General features: G+C 38.0%; 1 protein-coding gene across 19 annotated transcripts in view; it reads right to left on the bottom strand.

Annotated features, from left to right (window-relative positions):
• The window catches only part of TTLL5 (tubulin tyrosine ligase like 5), a 276,284-nt gene that overhangs the window by 187,351 nt on the left and 69,216 nt on the right, over positions 1-19,717 (bottom strand). For 17 of the 19 annotated variants that reach the window (XR_015721823.1, XM_045807764.2, XM_045807766.2 and 14 more), the window contains 4 exons: positions 18,640-18,681; positions 12,107-12,220; positions 11,729-11,820; positions 5,188-5,250 (listed from right to left, as the gene is read on the bottom strand). Coding sequence is in view for 18 of the 19 variants with exons in the window: in XM_045807764.2 (XP_045663720.2) it covers positions 5,188-5,250; positions 11,729-11,820; positions 12,107-12,220; positions 18,640-18,681 (311 nt within the window). In the remaining variant the exon portion in view is untranslated. The remainder of the gene's footprint in view (positions 1-5,187; positions 5,251-11,728; positions 11,821-12,106; positions 12,221-18,639; positions 18,682-19,717) is intronic. The other 2 variants (XM_045807769.2, XM_045807771.2) reach the window with 1 other exon arrangement.

The following is a 19,717-nucleotide window of genomic DNA, read 5'->3' as shown; positions in this document are numbered from 1 at the left end:
GCACACACACACTCCTGAGATAACATGGAATTATGCCAGGGAAGGCATCTTTGGGGAGAAGCAGAGAGATGTACCGAGAAAGGAACAGAGTCCCATAAGCATGGGGGAAGAGCAACAAAAAAACAAAAGGGAAAGGACAAATGAATTCTAGAAAAGAAACGTACCAGTTACTTGCATTTGTATATTTAGTCACATATCAAATCACACTTATTCTTCACAATCACCATGTGAAGAAGGTTACCATTAGTCCCGTTTATTAAAAAAAAAGGGGGGGTGAGGGTAGGATAAGATCATTTTGTGACATGTCCAAAGCTGGAGCTTAGTGGGTTCAAATGTGAACCCTGAGGTTAGGTCTCAGACTCCAGTGCTCTTCTTTATACTTTCACTGAACTGTATTATGTATTAGTAAAGGAAACCAATCTCAATTCTCATGTGGTTCAAAAAGGATGCTCAGGAGTGGGGCGCCTGGGTGGTACAGCAGTTAAGTGTCTGCCTTTGGCTCAGGGTGTGATCCCGGCGTTCTGGGATCGAGCCCCACATCAGGCTCTTCCGCTATGAGCCTGCTTCTTCCTCTCCCACTCCCCCTGCTTGTGTTCCCTCTCTCACTGGCTGTCTCTATCTCTGTCAAATAAATAAATAAAATCTTTAAAAAAAAAAAAAAGGATGCTCAGGAGAAATCAATTTTTCACAATTAAGAAAAAAAGATGCTCTCCATACTGTCTGAACTAGAGCTGGGCTCTCTCCACAGCATGTGAAAGCCATTTATTTTTCAATTAACTTTTGGTTTTCTTTTAAAACATTCTCTCCTCATTCGATTTGCTTTCATGTAACACATACACTCTCTCTTTTTAGGTTCCTCAGTTTTACTTGTATTCAGATGTGAATGTGTATATTTGACTCAGTACAATTTTATCACTGTGTAGACTCATGTATACATCACCAAAGAAAAGATACTGAGCAATCCCGTGACCACGGGACCCCCTCTTACCTAACCCCTGGATCACTTTAGTCCGTTCTTCATCTTAAAACTTTATCATTTAAAATTCACTATTTAAAAATTCCAAAAATGTTATAAAAGGAGACAGATGCAATCAATGTCAAGATTTTCTATTTACAGAAAATCAAGTGAAAAGTAGGTCTTCACCAAAATGTTTGGTCTTTCCCTTCCCGTGTCTTCTTTTCATGCCAATGTCCTGATATTGTCTCCTTATCATCAGAAAACCTCAAGATGATTTTAACTTTTTCATCAGAAAACGGTTTATTCCAGTAATATGCAATCGTGGTTTCATATTACAATCACCTAGGTAGCTTTTAGGAAGGGATGGGGCCAGAGCGTCAGCAGGGTTTATAAAACCCGCAGGAGTTACTAATCTGCAGCCAGGGTTAAAACTACCATCGTACTATAAGACAGCAGGTTAGATACTGTTTGCCAGACAGGGTGGCCAGTGGGGGATGAGGGGGGAAGGGCAAGAAAGGGAGACAAAATTAACCAAAAAGAAATAATTAGGAAATGAGTTTGAAAGTAACTCTGACAATAATACAGCAGGATTTTCAAGAGGAAAAATATCAGCTCAGTTTGAAGGGAACAAACCGGAAGATGTTCGGGCTTGCAACAAATACAATTTCATTTTTTCAGTGCAAGTTTGCGTGCTTGTGCCTACCATGTGGTGCACTCTAGATACTGACAAAGACAAAGACGAACATAACAAAGCACTACTCTCAAAAGCCGACTTATAAAGTAGACAGGCTGGAAGTAACCAAGCAATTATAACACAACGTGGGAATGTGAATCAGACTGAGGGGCTGAAAGGACCGGCAGAACCTCCTCCTAGTCTGGGTAAGAGGATGAGGACACAACTAGCAGAATTTAGGGATGGAGTGAAGGCCATTCCACGGGACGGCAAGTATGGAAGAAGGAGGCATGGAAGAGCCAGCTGACATGGCGAGATTGGCCATGGGTAGATGTGAAAAAGTAGAGATTAGCCTAAATTAATCCTCCGACTGAAATTTAGCATTTCCTTCATATACATGTCAGAAACCATCCGCAGCAGTGTTCATATGATCTTATCACCAAAACCTCCCCCCAAAATAAAAAAACCAATACATCTTTTTTCATATTACTTTAGAGATGTTGCAGGTATCTCAAAATATTGCAACATGTATCATACTTTTGAAATTATGGTGATTATTAGACCCACTGGTGGTCTTGTTTATTGAATCGTTGATAAAGAAACACATATATTACTACGTCTCAAATCTTGTTACTGTTATGCTTCCCCTAGAAGAATGCTTTCTCATTTTGGTGATGGTTTCCCAACTGCCTGCTCCACTTCCTTCTCCCTCATGAGAAGCCCAAGGATGGAAAGACTGAGCCTCAAACATAGACTCCATGTCAGTCCAGACTGATACCACCTGTGAGGAAAATCATGCAACCTATCCTCAGCCAATGGTCCATTATTTATAAAAACAACTGGACAATCAAAGATCACCAAATATATGAGGAAATATACTAGTATAAACCAGAAAGAATGAGATGAATGAACAGAACTAATATAGAAGAATTAAATATAAAGCAAAAAACACAAAGGAACTTTCAACAAACTAAAATAGTCAAAGAGATGTGAAAAAATATTTATGATATTGTGATTTATATCAAGAAATATATATTTGGGAGCGCCCTGGGTGGCTCAGTCGGTTGAGCATCTGACTCTTGATTTCGGCTCAGGTCATGATCTCAGGGTCGTGACACTGAGTCCTGAGTTGGGCTCATGCTCATCAGGGAGTCTGCTTGAGATTCTCTCTCTCCCTTCCCTGCCCCTCCCTTCCATGCACACTCTCTAATTAAATACGTCTTTAAAAAAAAAAGAATTTAAAGAAATATGTATTTGGTCTTCATCCCCATCTCTGGCATAGAGTACCTAAAACCTCTGGAACTTCTGAAATGATGAGCATGGTAAAGGTGCCTTTGGTTATGCCAGTGTGATGACTTTGGGAATGCCCTGGATCAACGTCAGGATGACGGCTGGTCACCAGAAGAACCAACCATGTGATCAAAGGGTTAGAACTTCCAGTCCCATCTTGCTGACCTCTAGGAAGGGGAGAGGGCCTGGAGACAGGAGTTCAATCACCAATGGTCAATGATTTAATCAATCGTGCCTATGTAATGATGCTTTCATAAAAATGCAAAAGGAGGACATCCAGGCTGGTGCACACGTGGAGATCTGGAGGAGCGGGCACACCTGGAGAGGGAATGGAAGCTCTGCACCCTTTCCCTATACCTTGCGCTATGCGTCTCTTCCATCTGGCCATTCCTGAATTATATCCTTTTATAATAAACCAGTGATCTAATAAGCGAAACACTTCTCGGAGTTCTGTGAGCCACTCTAGCAAATCAATCAAATGGAAGAAAGGAGAGAGTTGTAGGAATCTCTGATTTTTGGCTGGTGGGTCAGAAGTACAGGTAACAACCTGGGCTTGCAACTGGGTCTGAATTAAAGGCCAAGGAGCAGGTTGTTTGAAACCCCAATCTGTGGCCAGTCAGTCAGCAGCACCGGTGACAACCTGGCCTTGCGATTGGTGTTCAAAGTCAGGCAAAGGCGGAGGAAATGGGGGATGACACAGTCTTGTAGGGCTGAACCCTTAAACTGCACAATCTGATGTTAATCTCTGGGCAGACAGTGCCAGAACTGAGTTGAATTCTCAGATGTGAACAGGGGCAATTGCTTGGTGCTGTGGGGGAACCCGCCTACCACACTGGAAATGGTACCAGAACCATTTTAATATTATAGCCATGTACTCTAAAAACTAATCAGAAATCAAAAATATGATTCAAAAATCATACTTGCCAAAGTTTAAAAGGTAAATTGAACAACCCTCTCCTGTCTGGTACTGAATAAAAAAATAGATAGAGCTGCAGATCAACTTAAAATTGAAAAAGTTCAAGAAACCTCCCAGAATTTAAAGCTAAGAAACCATATGATCAAAAGAATGAGAAAAAAGGCAAAAAAAAGCAAAAAACCCCCCCAAACACCCAAAACAAAAACAAAACCCAAAAAACCATGGAGTATATAGCAAAAGATCCAAAATTCATCTAACAGAAGTTCCACAAGGAGAGGAAGCAGAGGATGAGGGGAATATTTTCCACAGACGGAAGACTTAAATCTTCAGAGTGAAATGACTCACTCACAGCAAAATCAAAATAATGAAAGTACCACACTAGAACACATCTTGGTAAAATACCTGAACTCTAAAGATAAAGGAGCCTTGTAAAAGGTTCTAGGATGGTGGGGGAGGAGAAAAAAAAAACAGGTTATACAGAGAGAACTGAGCTTCTATGTCTTCTAAGTGAATCTGAAGGTCTCTTTCATTAGAAGCTAAGCAGTGTAATTACTCCATCAATGGTAATAACCACAAATTTAAGGAAGAAATGGCAAATCCCATATATTTCCTGATAATAGATCATGAAATTTTAAGAAATGGCTAAAATCTGGGTATCTGTTTTAAGCATCCTGTGAAAAAGCACATATACCCTGAAAATAACATAAATTTCTCTAAATAACTAAGGTTCCTTATTTTGATAGTCAATTACTAAGCTGTACTGCAAGACAATCATGTCTTAGGGGCAACAAAAGTATGTGGCACTAAGTAGTGCCTGATTGCTGTGCTATTTGAATTTGAATTTCAATGTCCATTTTCCATCATTCTATCCTATCTTCCCTTGTACTGAGGTTATCACAGTTGTCATTTTTTTACAACTCCTGGTATATTTATTTTGTGAATCACCGCCCTGCTCTACCTTTCCTAATCTGATCCTTCTCATCTCTTCTAGTCTAGAAAAACAGATGATCATGTCTGTTAAAATTCTGTCTAACGTAAAAAGGCACAGAGTACGGGTCTTCCTTTAAGTAGAATAAAGTTCAGAGCATTTGTTAAGATTGTTTAAAGACTGTAATGGTTTAATTTATGGCCTCTGGAAACAGTACAAAGTGCTACGAGTTAATGAATTCTGGAACAATGAGGTATGATATTGTGCTTTCTGCAAGGCCCTTTTTAGCAGAGATTTTACAAAAGACTTTTTTTTTTTATATATATATAGCTTCTTTCCTTCTTTTGTATGTACTTTCTCCTTATCACATGATTTAGTGATCTTATAAGATTAGCAAATTTACAAGATCAGCAAATCCCCACCTGTCCTGGAAGAGACGTGTTGCCAGCATATAGTTCATGGAGGTCTTGTGTTCAAGGTAGGACCTGAAAGACAAAGAACGAAACTGGCTATTTCGTAAGTTCGGTTGAAGGGAAAAAATATGGAAATAAAGCCATGAATCAAGCACAGAAGGGATAGGTTACTTATATACAGTTTCTAAAGAAATGTATGGTTCTCTAAAGCGGCAAAGGAAGAGAAAGTTGCTTAAATTAAAATTATAAAATACCACAGCAGCAGCAGATACAATAAAATGAAAAGGATAAATGGAGGAGTTAATTGAGAAAGTAAAAAGAAAGAAATGACGGGAGTTCTTGGATTAGTAAAGAGTGACACACTAAATTCAGAAAATACGGTCAAAAGAAAGCCACCACCAAAAATCATATATAACTAAGAGAGAGATCAAATGAAGCTGGGAATGGAGAGATGCATAAAGGGTGTGAAAATGTAGACAGAAGATGGATTCAATCATGTTATTTCTCAAGAGCTTTCAGTGGCTCCTTGACGCTTACTGCAGGAGGCATACTCTTTCTTTCCAAGCTTTCAAAAGTTGGATCAACTACACAACCAATTCCTTCACACTTTCTCCAGACGGTTCCTCAACACTGATCCTGCCGTACAGCCAAACAAGCTCCCTTAATATCCTCTCACACCACACTTCCCAATGCCCTTTGCCATGGTCTGGACACCTCCTCACACCCTCTCCACTTATCCACGATCCACCTTTCCAGAAGCAGTTCAAGTCCGGTCTGTTGCACACAGCCTCCCCTGAAGGACTGGGGCTGGACTATAGAAGCGCCTTTGTCTGAACTACCTTGGCCTTCACTGTATGCCCGAGGAGGGACCTGTCATACGCTGTCTCACAGAGGAAAATTTTTCTTCTTAGAAAGCAGCATGATACAGCAAGAAAACAGTCAGATCTAGAATCAGAAAACCTGAATCAAATCCCCCTGTGTGATCATGGACAAGTCACATTACCTTACTGAGCTTTACTTTCTGTATCATTCAAATGGGAATAACAATGATGTGCATGAAGTACATTATAATGACAAAGGGACATACAAATGAGCTATTTTTATTATAGGTATAAATAACTTCTCCATAATCCCACTGTTACCTCTCCAATGCCAGGGATCCCATCTAATATTGGTTTTATACTCCAAAGCACCAAGCATAGTGCTAGACACCTGGCTGATACTCAATAAATATATATTAGTAAAAAGGCATATTCATCCATAGATAAATACATCTTCCCCACTCTACATGAAGACAGCTCAATTCGTTTAATATTCTTGGCCTTACTCTGCCTCTTTTCTCAGAGACCCAGGAGAGGTAGAATGACTTACCAGATTGGTAATTTAGGAAGAATAAACAGAAATGTGTCAATGAGTAGCTCCCATTTTTCTGTTGGGAGACAATCTCCCCTTAGGAGGTACATAACCTCTGCTGGTCCCATAGGGTCAGGTGCTCCTCCCACACAGCCCAGTCTAACCTTGCCTACAAATGGGCATGTAAATCTGTCCATATCAGAAGTTCAACAAAAAGTGTGTTTGCTTGTAGACAGATATAATCTAGTCTCCCAAAACCTAAACTTTATCAGTAAAGGAGTTATTTTGGCCTCCATCTCTCTTAGTCTTTGTCTTATTTACATTGGTTCAGAACCAAACCAGTAAAACCAAACCAATCATTATTGGACTCTGTAAGAGACCCCAACATTACCTGTAATTGGTTCCTTAGAAAAGGCACTTAAATTAAGGTCCTACCTCTTGAAATACTCAAGAGTAGAGGTTTCTACTTTCATTAATTAGAAGATACGTTTCTAGGAACTGCAAATATTTAAATTCTTCAAAAACATATCAAAAGAAAACCCAAGCAATATCTTTCTGTTGTTCCTTAGGTCTTTGTAAGTTATAATTACACTGACAGAATATTTTGCAAGATGAAAGGAAGATTTCTCTATGAACAGCTGGGTTTTCAAAACAAAACAAACACAAAATGGGTACTTTCTTTTATTCTTCTAAGTTCTAGCTCTATCCTTAGAATCGCTAATATCCCAATTACATCAAAAGCCAATCACAAGCGGAAGAGAAATGTGTTAACTATAAATAAGTACAGAGACTCTCAACCTTATTGTAATAAAAGAAAAAGCATCACAAGAGACTCTGAGTCTTTGGGTGAACACAAATCTCCTTGGGCACAGGGGTAAAAGTCCACAAGGCTGGGCGAAGAGCAAGTGACAAGGTAAAGAACATTAAGGAGAAAGTATAAGCTGAGTACTTTCCAGAATTCATCCAGAGCTACAAATTGATTGGTTCCCACCAGCCAGAATGGAGAAATCTCCTTGAATATGGGGCTCATTTAACAGACATCTCCAAAGAGTCTTTAATAGTAAAACTTTCCTAGATCTAAACAAAAAGCTATCCTCGACAAATCAGAAAAATGTTTTTAAATGAACTGAGTAATGTGTAGAACTGATGAATCACTACATTATACACCTGAAACTATATAACACTGTATGTTAATTAAACCGAAATTTTTAAAAATGTTTTTAAATAAGCCTGAAAAAGATTAAACTGATCTACAAGTAACTTAACTATCAGACCAAAAAAACCTTTAAAAGCATTTAAAGGCAATAAAACCCACTTAACAATACATTTATATGTCCAGCATCCAATTTTAAAAAATCACTGTACATGTGAAGAAATAAAATGGAAACAAGAGGAAAATCAGTTCATAGAAACAGACTCAGAAATGACAGATAACAGAATAACAAAGATTTTAAAACAGCTACTATAAATATTATAATATATGCACAAGAATCTAAAAACTCATAAAAATAATGGGGAAAAAACAAAAAGAAGATACAAAGAGAAACAGTGGAATTCTAAAGCTGAAAAATAAAGTAACTGAAATGAACATTTCACTGGATGGAATTAATAAAAGATTTGACACTGCAGACAAAAAGATGAATGAATTTAGAAACAGAGAAACAGGAAACCATCCAAAATAAAGAAAGAAAAAGAGTCTAAAAAAAACTGGCAGAGCCAGACTTATAGTATAGTATCAACCAATTAACATGTAACCAGAGTCCCGAAAGGAGAAAGGAGAGGAAGGAAATAGAAAAAAAATATGTGAAGAAATAATGGCCAAAAGTTTTCCAAATTTGATGAAAACTATAAGCCCACAGACCAAGAAGCTCAACAAATCCCAGAAGAAGAAGAAACATGAAAAAAATGACACCAAGGCATATATACAATAAACAAACTGTTGAAAATGAGTCATAAAGAAATAATCTTAAGAGCAGGCTGAGGGAAAAAAAGACATCATGCACAAAAAAACAAAAATAAGAATTACCGCATGCTTCTTGTCACAAAAATGCAAGCCAAAAGATAATGGAACAACATTTTGCAAGTGCTAAGAAAAAAGGAATATCCAGAATATACAAAGAACTCTCACAACTTAATTTTAAGAAAACAAATAACCTCATTTAAAAATGGGCAAAATATTTGATCATCAAAGACATACAAACAGCAAATAAGCACATGAAAAGATGCTCAACATAAGCCATTAGGGAAATGCAAATGAAATCACATGTGCTATCACTACATACCTCCTAAGGAGCTAAAATTAAACTGACCATACCGACTGTTGGTGAGAATGTGGAGGAACTGGAAGTCTCGTACACTTATTATGGGAATGTAAAATGTACAACCACTCTAGAAAACAGTGTGGCAGTTTCTTTTTTTTTTAGTAAAGATTTTATTTGACAGAGGGAGACAGGGAGAGAGGGAACACAAGCAGGGAGGAGTGGGAGAGGGAGAAGCAGATTCTCCGCCGTGCAGAGAGCCCGATGCAGAGCTCGATCCCAGGACCCTGAGATCATGACCTGAGCCGAAGGCAGATGCTTAACCGATTGAGCCACCCAGATGCCCCACTGTGTGGCAGTTTCTTAAAAAGTTAAACATACAACAGTATGATCCAGTCATTCCACAAGTAGGTATTTACCCAAGAGAAATGAAAGCACATGTCCATACAAAAATTTGTATATAAACTTTCAAAGAAGCTTTATTTGTAATAATCAAAAACTGGAAACAACCAAAATGTCCATCAACAGATGAATGATAAGCAAATTCTGGCATATGCCTATAACAGAATGCTACTCAACAATAAAAAGGAATTAAACCACTGATATAAGATACAACATGTATGAATCTAAAAATAATTTTATAATAATAAAGTAAAAAAAAAGACCCAACAAATAAGAGAACAACCTGTAGAATTCTATTGTATTAAATGCTAGGAAATGCAGATTCACCTTTGTAACAGAAAGTAGATCATGCCTGGGGACAGGGATAGGCAAGGAAGGGCTGGAGGGGGCATGTGAGAGGAATTACAAAGGGGTACAAGAAGACTTTGAGAGGTTATGGATATGTTCATTATGTTGATTTCATGATAGTTTCACAGATATATACCTATGTTAAAACTTACCATATTATACACTTAAAATATATACAGTTTATAACTCAGTAAAACTGTTTAAAAAATAACATTTATAATACCATTCAAAAGCACGAAATACTAAGTGATGGGTTAAAAAAACATATTTAAGACTTTACACTGAAAACTATAAAACACTGCTAAGAAAAATAAAGGAAGACATAAATAAGTGCATTTGTCGTGATGAACACCGGATGGTGTATGGAACTGCTGAATCACTACATTGTACACCTGAAACCAGTATGACACTGTATATTTTTTGTTTGGTTTGTTTGTTTTTAAAGATTTTATTTATTTATTTATTTGACAGAGAGACAGCGAGAGAGGGAACACAAGCAGGGCAGAGGGAGAGGGAGAAGCAGGCTTCCCGCTGAGCAGGGAGCCTCATATAGGCCTCGATCCCAGGAGCCTGGGATCATGACCTGAGCCGAAGGCAGACGCTTAACGACTGAGCCACCCAGGCGCCCCGACACTGTATGTTAACTGGAATTAAAATAAAAACTTAAAAAGTCAAAAAACAGCAAAAAAAGATAGGCTAAATAAATGGAGACCTATATCATGTTCATGGATTGGAAAATTCAATATTGTTAACATGTCCACTGCCCCAAAATTAATCTATAAACTCAATGCAATCTCTATCAAGAGCCAGGAGGCTTTTGTGTAGAAACTGATGAGGAAATTCTAAAATGTCTTGGGAAATACAAAGGACACAAAATAGTCAAAATACTTTATTTTTAGTCGAAATAACTTTTAAAAAGTTGGAAGATTTACACGATCTAATTTCAACCCTTACTATAAAGCTACAGTAATCGAAACAGATTAGTGAAATTGAATAAAGTCCAGAAACAGACCCACACATATATCTGAACTAATTTTCAACAAAGATGCCAAGGTAATTCAATAGGGTAATTTCAACAAATGGTGCTGAAATAAACCTACGTCATATGAAAAGAAATGAACCTCAACCCTTACCTCACACCATATACACAAATTAAATCAATACTATCCCAGACCTAAATATAAAAGCCAAAGTTGTAAAACTTCCAGAAGAAAACATAAGAGAAAAAGCTTTATGCTGTTGGGGATGGCAAAAATTTCCTAGACAGGAAACACAAAATGCATACATCTTTTAAAAATCTGGTCAACTGGACTTCACTGAAATTTAAAACTTCTGGTCTTTAAAAGTCACCGTTATAGAAATGAAAAAGCTTGGGGCACCTGGGTGACTCAGTTGGTTAAGCACCTGACTTCAGCTCAGGTCATGATCTCGGGGTCCTAGGATTGAGCCCTGTCCTGCATAGGGCTCTGCACTCAGTGGGGAGTCTGCCTCTCCCTCTCCCTTTTCCTCTGCCCCTCCCCCCACTCATGCACACTCTCTCTCTCAAATAAATAAATAAAGTCTTAAAAAAAAAAAAAAGAAATGAAAAAGCTACCCACAGGCCTGGAGAAAATATTAATATTCTTAATATAAATATCTGAGAAAGGACTTGTATCAAGAGTCCTTTATATATAACACAGTAACAGAAAAATAAAAATCATAAATTTAAAATGGAAAAAAAGAACATAAATGGCCAATAGCACATGAAGTCTCAATATCATTATTCATCAGCGAATAATTAAAACCAGAGAGATACACTACATGCCCACTAGAATGCCTAATATTAAAAAGCCTGACAATACAAAGTATTGATAAAGATGAGGAGCAACCAGAACTCTCATACACTTTTGGTAAAATGTAAAATGGTACCATAACTTATTATAACTTACTTTATTTTCAAATCAAGGTAACGACGACCATAAAATTTTTAAAAGTGTCTAACCCTGGGTTAAGGGGCTATTACAAAGGAGATGGGGGATTTTTTTAAAAAGATTAATGCACAGGTAGATTAAATTACTGTTAATGCTCTAGTTATTGGGTTTGGTAATATTCACACCACACATGGGAAGCAATGACAACACTGTGTCACAATTAACCCAATTCTGTGGACCTAAGGCACAGATTTAAAAAAAAAAAGGTAGTCACCTCACCCATATATTTCCCATGTTTCTGATGTAGGGAATATGCGAATAAATCCACCTCTCCGATCATTTTCTTCCTTCACTCTCCGTAAAACTTTGATCTATATAGAGAAAGAGAAAATCAAGTAAGTACCCATTTTGAAAACTGCAATCCATGTGTTTATAGGGCAGAGGAAGAGAGTTACAACCCATGAATATGAAAGAAGCATGAAGGGAGAAATTAATTCCACTTAAATGTTGTTTTCTGAGAACAAGTTTCTCCCATCTTGAATCTTTCTCTTTTCAATGTAAGATATGAGTTGGTCATGAACATTATAAATCACTCACTAATTTTCACTGAACCCTGTGTTATTAGCCCACAAAGGCCTGAAATGGAGTTATCTTTACCTCCTCCATTGACAGACCAAGCACAGAACCACCTAACTTCCCCGGCACCTTCTCTCGGGCTGAGCCCACAAGGTTTTTCATTTCCGCATCACTGGCAGACAGTGGACGGGAACGCTAAGGAGAAGGAAAAACAGAAACAAACAAAATGTTTTCATCATCTTTTTCATTTCTCTCTATTCAGTCCCTCAACATCATAATCTTCCCTAATATGGATAAGCTCAAATCCAAAGCCCATTTTCTGTAATTACTCTCTTAGCCTGAAACCCTGGGAAATAAATGAAAGCTAGTAGACTCAAAGGCAAGAAGAGAAAACAGAATAGAAGGAAAACACGATGGGGTTGAGAGGGAAACAAGCAGAAAAACAAGAAGGATGTCTACATGACTTTCTAATCCAGTACGTATTCCTAATCCTGGTTTTAGAATACATTTGACATTTTCAAAGACATGGAAGAAGTCTGAAAATAAATGCCATATAAGATTAAATGTGTATTTATTTCAGTAAATAACAATATTCTTTTTTAGCAGTGGGGAAGGAGACTTAGGAGAAATGAGACATAAAACAGAAAACCAAGGAACAATCTACTATGTCACAGGTGAAAATTGGGCCATGAGATGTTTTAGAACTCGGGTGTGGGGAGGGTGGAAATTGAGGTAAGAGTCATCAGTGACACAGAAAAGAGCTGTGACCAAAGGAAACACTGTAGGCGCTGGACTTCAAGAAACCCGATCAAGGACGACATGTATACATAAGGCAGCGACTTTTACTTGTTTAGCTTTGCCGGTGGTATCTTCAGCACCCAGAACAGTACTTGGAGTAAGAGATCGATAAATACTTGATGAAGAAATAAATGAATGAATGTGCTGACACGCAGATTAATCATGGTTAGTAGAACTAAACTTTGCAGAGGATTTGGGGGGAAAATTTAATTCCTTTCCAATCTCTGGGAATGCATCAAGCAGTACATGTTGGGATGAAAGGAGAATCAAGAGGAAAGTTTAAAGATTTAGGAAGGGAATCATGTAAGTAATATGATCTTTTCAAACAATTTTTAAAGTGTGAATGCTTACTTAGTGATAATTTAGTACTAAAAAGCCAAAATATTAACTGGATGCTTTAAGGACTTTTCTCATTTCATACACTACTTATCATTGGCTAAAAATACTTTATTTCACATGTGATGACATGGCTCTGATCAGAAAGCTACTGGCCGTCAAGTGCCTTATCCAAGGTCAAGTTGCCTTATCACTCACACTATTTACGAGTACCTTAACGTCCTCTGAAATTATGTAAGAGAGAATATGAAGTAAGCACTCATTTAAATGATACAATAAAGATTAAGCATTTTAGAATAGAAAAACTTACTTAAAAATGTTGATAAGGTAAAATCTGTATTAAAGGTCAGTAATAAAAATATTTTAGGAAATAGTTATTAGCTATTAGAATAGTTTTAAGAAATGCATGATTGGGGCGCCTGGGTGGCACAGTCAATTAAGCATCTGACTCTTGGTTTTGGCTCAGGTTGCAATCTCAGGGTCATGAGATCAAGCCTCCTATCAGGCTCCACACTCAATGCAGAGTCTCACTGAGATTCTCCCTCTCCCCCTCCCGCTTGTGCTCATGCTCTCTCTTTCATTAAAATAAAATAAATCTCTAAAAAATAAAAAAAGAAAGAAATGCATGGTCATATTTACAAGAACATGGATCAAATCACTATTGAATAACATCTAATTGGCACCCCCAATTTTTGTTTAAAAAAAATTTTTTTTGCTTTTTGTCTTTCTTTAGTTTTTGTTGTTCATTTTCTTGTCTGTTTTTTTATTACTGGTTTTGTAATTTTCTTTTTTTTTTTCTTTTTGTTTTGTTTTGTTTTTTTAGGACCTAATTTTCATCTTGTGGAATTGCTCTGAGATGGAACAATATTCCTGACTTTCAGAGACTGAGATTACAGTGATGTTGCAACCTTCCTCTACTAATCTAAACCTGCTCCTGGAAACACTGAACTGACATCCCCAATATTCTGTCTTCTCTCCCAAGTCACTTTCAAAAAGTTGTCTCCCATACAGGTTCACAAACGCTCCTTTGTTATGTACAGCCCACAGTTCTAACTCTAGCTACTTGTGCGCTATCTGGGCTGTCTGGGTGAGGCATGGAGGAATTCAGGAGGTGCTCCTGGCTGGGGTCTTCAGGAGGTTTGAAAATGGAAGGGGCTGAGGGGTAATGGTGTTTGTTAGGTGAGCGCTCCAGCTGTGAACTTCCATAAGCTGACGGCTTTACTCTTTTATTGCCACAAATATCACCAGGCTGCGAAGAAAAAGGTCAATGCTACTTCCAGAGGAAAAAAAGATGGCTAGAAACTCCTTTTATCTCTTCACCTATTTACCTCAAACTAAACTATTAAAAAGGCTAAGAGGGAGAGAGATATGAAAAGTTGTAGCTACGGACATCTATGTATCTCAAATGCCTCTCCAAAATCCACCCAGGTCTTCTGTGTCTTCAGGGAAGCTGCTGAAAAATAACAGACTGGAAAGTCAGAAGTATTTCGCCAATCTCAGCTTTTCAATAAATTTGAGATCAGAGAGAATTGTCTTTATCAGCATAATATCTGTTGTGCTGGACTACACAGACATGTGTCTACATAGGTACAACAGAGCATTACTGTCATAGACCACTGGTTGAATCCTACCAACATCTGTTAATGAAATAAACTATTAAGAAATGTGGCCTGAACTATAGACACAGGTGAGAGAAAAGGCAGAGGAAAAGGATAGCAAAGAAAAAAGAAAGAAAGGAGATAGAAATGCTTATGAGTGCCAAGAAGACATACCTGGAGATTAAAAGCAAAGCAAAAAAAAAAAAAAAAAAAAATGGGGGGGGGGGGTTGAGACTGATTTGGAAGACCATCAGGACTGCCAAAAACAAGAGCAAAACACTCCAAGTGCAAGCCATTCTGTGGTTTTGATCTCATGCATATCAGTGCAGGGGACTGACTGACTGCACTAAGGAAATAAAGTTCTTCTGAATTTAGAGAGAACCACTGCCTCTGTCTAGATGACACAGGATTTTAACTACTGAGTGCTCAGACAGATTTTAAACTGCCAAACTACTGCCTAGGTCAGAATTCTGCCATGCAACATGCATCAGAGATGTAAAATTATCATTAGTACAACTTATGATTTAGAAATATCTGCAGAGAAGAAACCTTTACACATTGAACCTTTACTACTAGGGAAGAACTGACTGAGAATCACTGAGATGAGGAAACACCTGTCTCCACTAAAAGTAGTAAAAAACAGATGTTGAATCAGAAAAATGATTCTCAGCTTAAAGAAAACTGGCAGGTACCAGCAATGAGAACTGAACAAAACACAGACTATGAAAAAGGTGAGGTATCATCAAATATACTATCACTGAGGGGCAAGAATAAAACCTGTTTGACAGAGAACACATCTGAAGAACAAAAATGCCCTAATGTGGTTTTGCAAAGTTTGGAATTCTGTGTTAGAAACAAATGAACTAGAAACAGCTTGATTTGTATGTGACGCATCTTGTTACCTAGAAAATAAAAGGTAGAATCCAGTTTAAAAAGCAAAATGAATTAATGCCATCAAATGAAATCAAAGGAACAAAACGGACCACAAATGAATAAATCTAGGTGGGAAATAAACAAAAAATGGCTAATGGAGAAGGTCTAAATATAATTGATAACCAGAAGTATACTTTGAAATCAGGGGAGGGAAATAAAAAAGTAGTAAGTAGACTTGTGTTACAGTCAAAAAGAGATATGCGACATCTGGAGATTTGGAATAAATATAAGTCAGCAGGTCTGAGAGACATGCATCTTGTTATTAAGGAAATTGGTTTTAAAAAAAACAAAACAAAACAAAAACTTACCAAAACCACTTACAATTATGTTTGAAAAACCATGAAGAACTGAGGCGGTACCAGAGGATTAGAAAAAAACAACTGAGGTACCAATCTTCAAAAATGTAAGAAGTGTGCTTCTGGTGATTACCTCCTGGTATGTCTAACTTGAATCCCTAGCAAAATAATGGAACAAATATTAAAAGAAAAAAAAAATCCGTAAACATTTAGAGTTTACTGAGCTCATGAAGAGTAAGTACGGAGACTGCTTTATTTTAAAACATGCTTTAAAATGTTTATTTTTAGGACAAAATTACAAAAAAAGGTGGAATAGAGCAAATACATTTAATGTCTTTGGGTTTTACAAAAGCATTTATACAAATTTCATAAAATTTTTATTCTAATTATATCTCTAATTGGGGCTTAGGGTCATAATATAATGAAGAAAACACACCAACAAAAACTGAAGAGTTAAAAGATGTAATGTAGGATAAATAGCAGTGAATCAAGTTAGGAAGTGATTTTCAGAATGGGTATTGATTGAGCATTACTTAGAATCTTCACTGATGTCTAGGAGGATGGATAAATAAAAAGATAATACTAAGTAACTAATTTGCATTTGTAGATGACAGCAAATGTGAAAAGAATGGCCACAGATATCGAAACAACTCCCAATACCTGCCATCAAATGCGTAAAAGGAAAACCAACAGGACCCAAAAGTGTGAAGGGGACCTATGTGTCCAAGGTAAACTATGTGTCCAGAACTATCCCAAATATTTACCTATGCCTTATCGTTTCTTTCGCACCATACCTCCACATATGTATTATCTTCATTTCACAGATGTGGGTAGTGAGCCTCAGAGACGCAAGGGAACTCGCCCAAAGTCTAGCAGCTAGTTAGTTACTGGCAGAGCAACTTTGAACCCAGGGTTATCTGACTCTAAAGTCTGTGTGCTTTCCACAAAACCATGCCATCTGCCTTGGGACCCTGAGAAGTGATTTCTAATGAGTGGGAAATTTGAACAGCAGGCATTCAAGGGAAGCAAGAAATGTAGATAGAAATAATGGATTAAAAAGGAAGAGTCAGACAACAGGCAAAGAACTGTGACTGCACCATCTGACAGCAACAGAAAAAGAAAACTTGACGAAGCGTCCAGGGACAGAGCAGAGAACTTGTTTTCACTTTTAACTTAGCTCTGACAAAACTACCACGGAGTTGAGAACATTTCATTAACGGAAAGTCGGCGGCCAAGTAGAACACTGTAAAGAACAAGAAGAGTTAAAGAATTCCACGCGTATAAAGTTGGCAAATAAAGCTAGAAAGACTTTGTGTCACCTGAGCAGTGTGCAACTACACAACCGTGAGGGAGAGGCCTTGCTCGGCCACAGACGAATTGCAGTCTACGGCCATTCGAGCCACTGGAGCTAGACAGATGAAGCGATTAAAACGGGTGAAGGGAAGTTAAGATTAGAATTACATATCAAAGACACTACTTTGGAATTAAATTCAGAAGATTATGAATTAAGCATTTTTAACGTTCTCCTGAAGTAAGAGTAGATATCCCTGAAAGGTATTCAGAATGTAAGCTCTTTGAAGCCAACAGCTTTGGGGCTTTGTTGTTTGTTTTCTGTTTCTTTGCCACGGAGAACAGCTAGCACACCTAGGTACCTGCTAAACATAAAACACTAAACGTTACAGTTTCTAATTCTACCAACTAAACACGAAAACCTGTATTATGGAACCACATTAACCATTTACCAAACACTAGACAAGACAACCAGCAAACCTTTTTTTCATTTCTTGGGCTCATATAAACCATGTAAAGCACTTTGTCAAAAACAGTAGCTACGAGGGTTACAATTCAAGCTCCCAAGCTGTCCGCCAACTGTAGGAGAGAGTACAAAGGCCAAAATAAATATCCTGGAGCTTCCTGCTGAAGAACTACTAGTTGCAGGGGCACACGTACGTCTGAAACATCTAGAGCCCTCATTTCAAAGCATCAACTAGCAGGACCAGCACCCTCACTGCTACCCAATCACTTCAACAAGATGTTTAAAAGAAAACAAAGATCTTCATAGAAGAAAATGACAGTTAATCTCAAATACACCTAACAAGGACAGTAGGAGGACAAATACTGTTCATTGGGAGCTGGAGATAAAATATTCTGAGTTTTTTTTTAAAGGTAGCATCTCAGACACTTATTATGGCCGAGGTTCTAAGATGCATAAAACTGCAAATCACTACGTATGAGAAATATGTACAATCAAATGCAGCCCAATACCCCGTGCGAAAATGTTTCCAATATGAAGCTACTGACAATAGTACCTTTCATAAGACATCTGAAGGAAAGAAAGGGTGTCTGTGAACTATATTTCCTTCCTGGAATATTCTGGTCAAAGCGACAGATACGCCACTAAATCCAACTGCCTCCTTCACAGCGTGATCACTACCAGGAAAAAAGAGGATTCACAAATTCCTGCGGCCTCTACTCTTGTATTCTATACCTGGAAAGACCTCTGTGCATCCATTTTCACTTACTCTATATGCTATTGAAGTTCAAAAAGCAGGTGCGTCAAACACAGACTGTGAAAGAGCAAAGCTAAAAGGCTTTCCATTTGGGGGCTGGAAATAAGAATCTGAATAAAGTCTCCAAATGATCCAGAACTTACCAGTTTGGCATCTGAGGACTGAAACTGTGCAGACACTGGACGCTATAAAAGACAGAAAAATGGAATAAAGCCTTATCTTCTCCTACCATACCGAGGTTTTCCAACTCCTACGTCTATGATCTCACAAAGGAGATGATCTCCTAGCAGAAAACAAAAGCAAGAGCCCCACACTTTGTGCTTGTAAGACCAGAGCATTTATTACGCTTCACACCGCTTTCTTCTACGGTGTATCTGCCCCAGTTTCGTCTTCTCAGCAGGAGCACACAATCCTACTGTCATATCCAGAAGTCAACTACTCCACCTGATAAATTTGTTCCAGAATACACAGAGTTAATCTACAATTTCTTCAGCCTTTAAATAAAAGTGTCCTATAGGCAGCTTATGGATGAAGTCATGCCACGACCTACCAGTTAGCAAAACAAATGGCAGACAGATTCTCTACAATTTGCAAAGAGGGGCCAATAAAGGCTGAGAGGCAGGCTAAGAGAAGGGGTCAATTCAACCAAGATTGACACACAGCTACCCCAGAGTAAACGTGGCCGAAACTCTGTGAAAGCTGCACAGCAACATTCACAATCCTTTACACACGATCCTGTGGCTCCTGCCACAGATACTGCAGGAAACCGTCTGCAAAGGAATGTAATGGCCTAAATTCAGCTTTGCTAGTACACCGAGAATAATCCCCTACTTTTTCTTATTAAAAATTAAAGAAAACCCTTTAATCTGTGATGATGTACTGATCAAGAACCACCTTGCTGCCTGGCTTTCCTTCGAATCCAAGATAACAGTACCCCTTAAAATCCAGGACACCCTGTCCCACATTGCAACTCGAATACTAACAGGGGACAGTCCTAGAGCAGGTGGTCACAGACTGCATCTAGCTCAAAGACATGTTATGCTTGGTCTGCAAAGTATTTTTTCTTTAACTGGACCAGTTGGCAATATTTAAAATAAGACTTCTGATTTCTCTTGACAGTGGGAAGGTCTGACAACACGTATGGCAATGATCAGCTTGAGCGGCAGCAAACAGCTGCCCCTTTTCAATATGCGGCACAGGCTCCGGTCTGGCACAGCCGTG

Source organism: Ursus americanus, chromosome 26 (assembly GCF_024610735.1).
Source record: "Ursus americanus isolate L20-20 chromosome 26, mUrsAme1.1.p, whole genome shotgun sequence".
Classification (NCBI taxonomy): domain Eukaryota; kingdom Metazoa; phylum Chordata; class Mammalia; order Carnivora; family Ursidae; genus Ursus; species Ursus americanus.
This window is presented reverse-complemented; position numbering and strand designations above follow the sequence as displayed.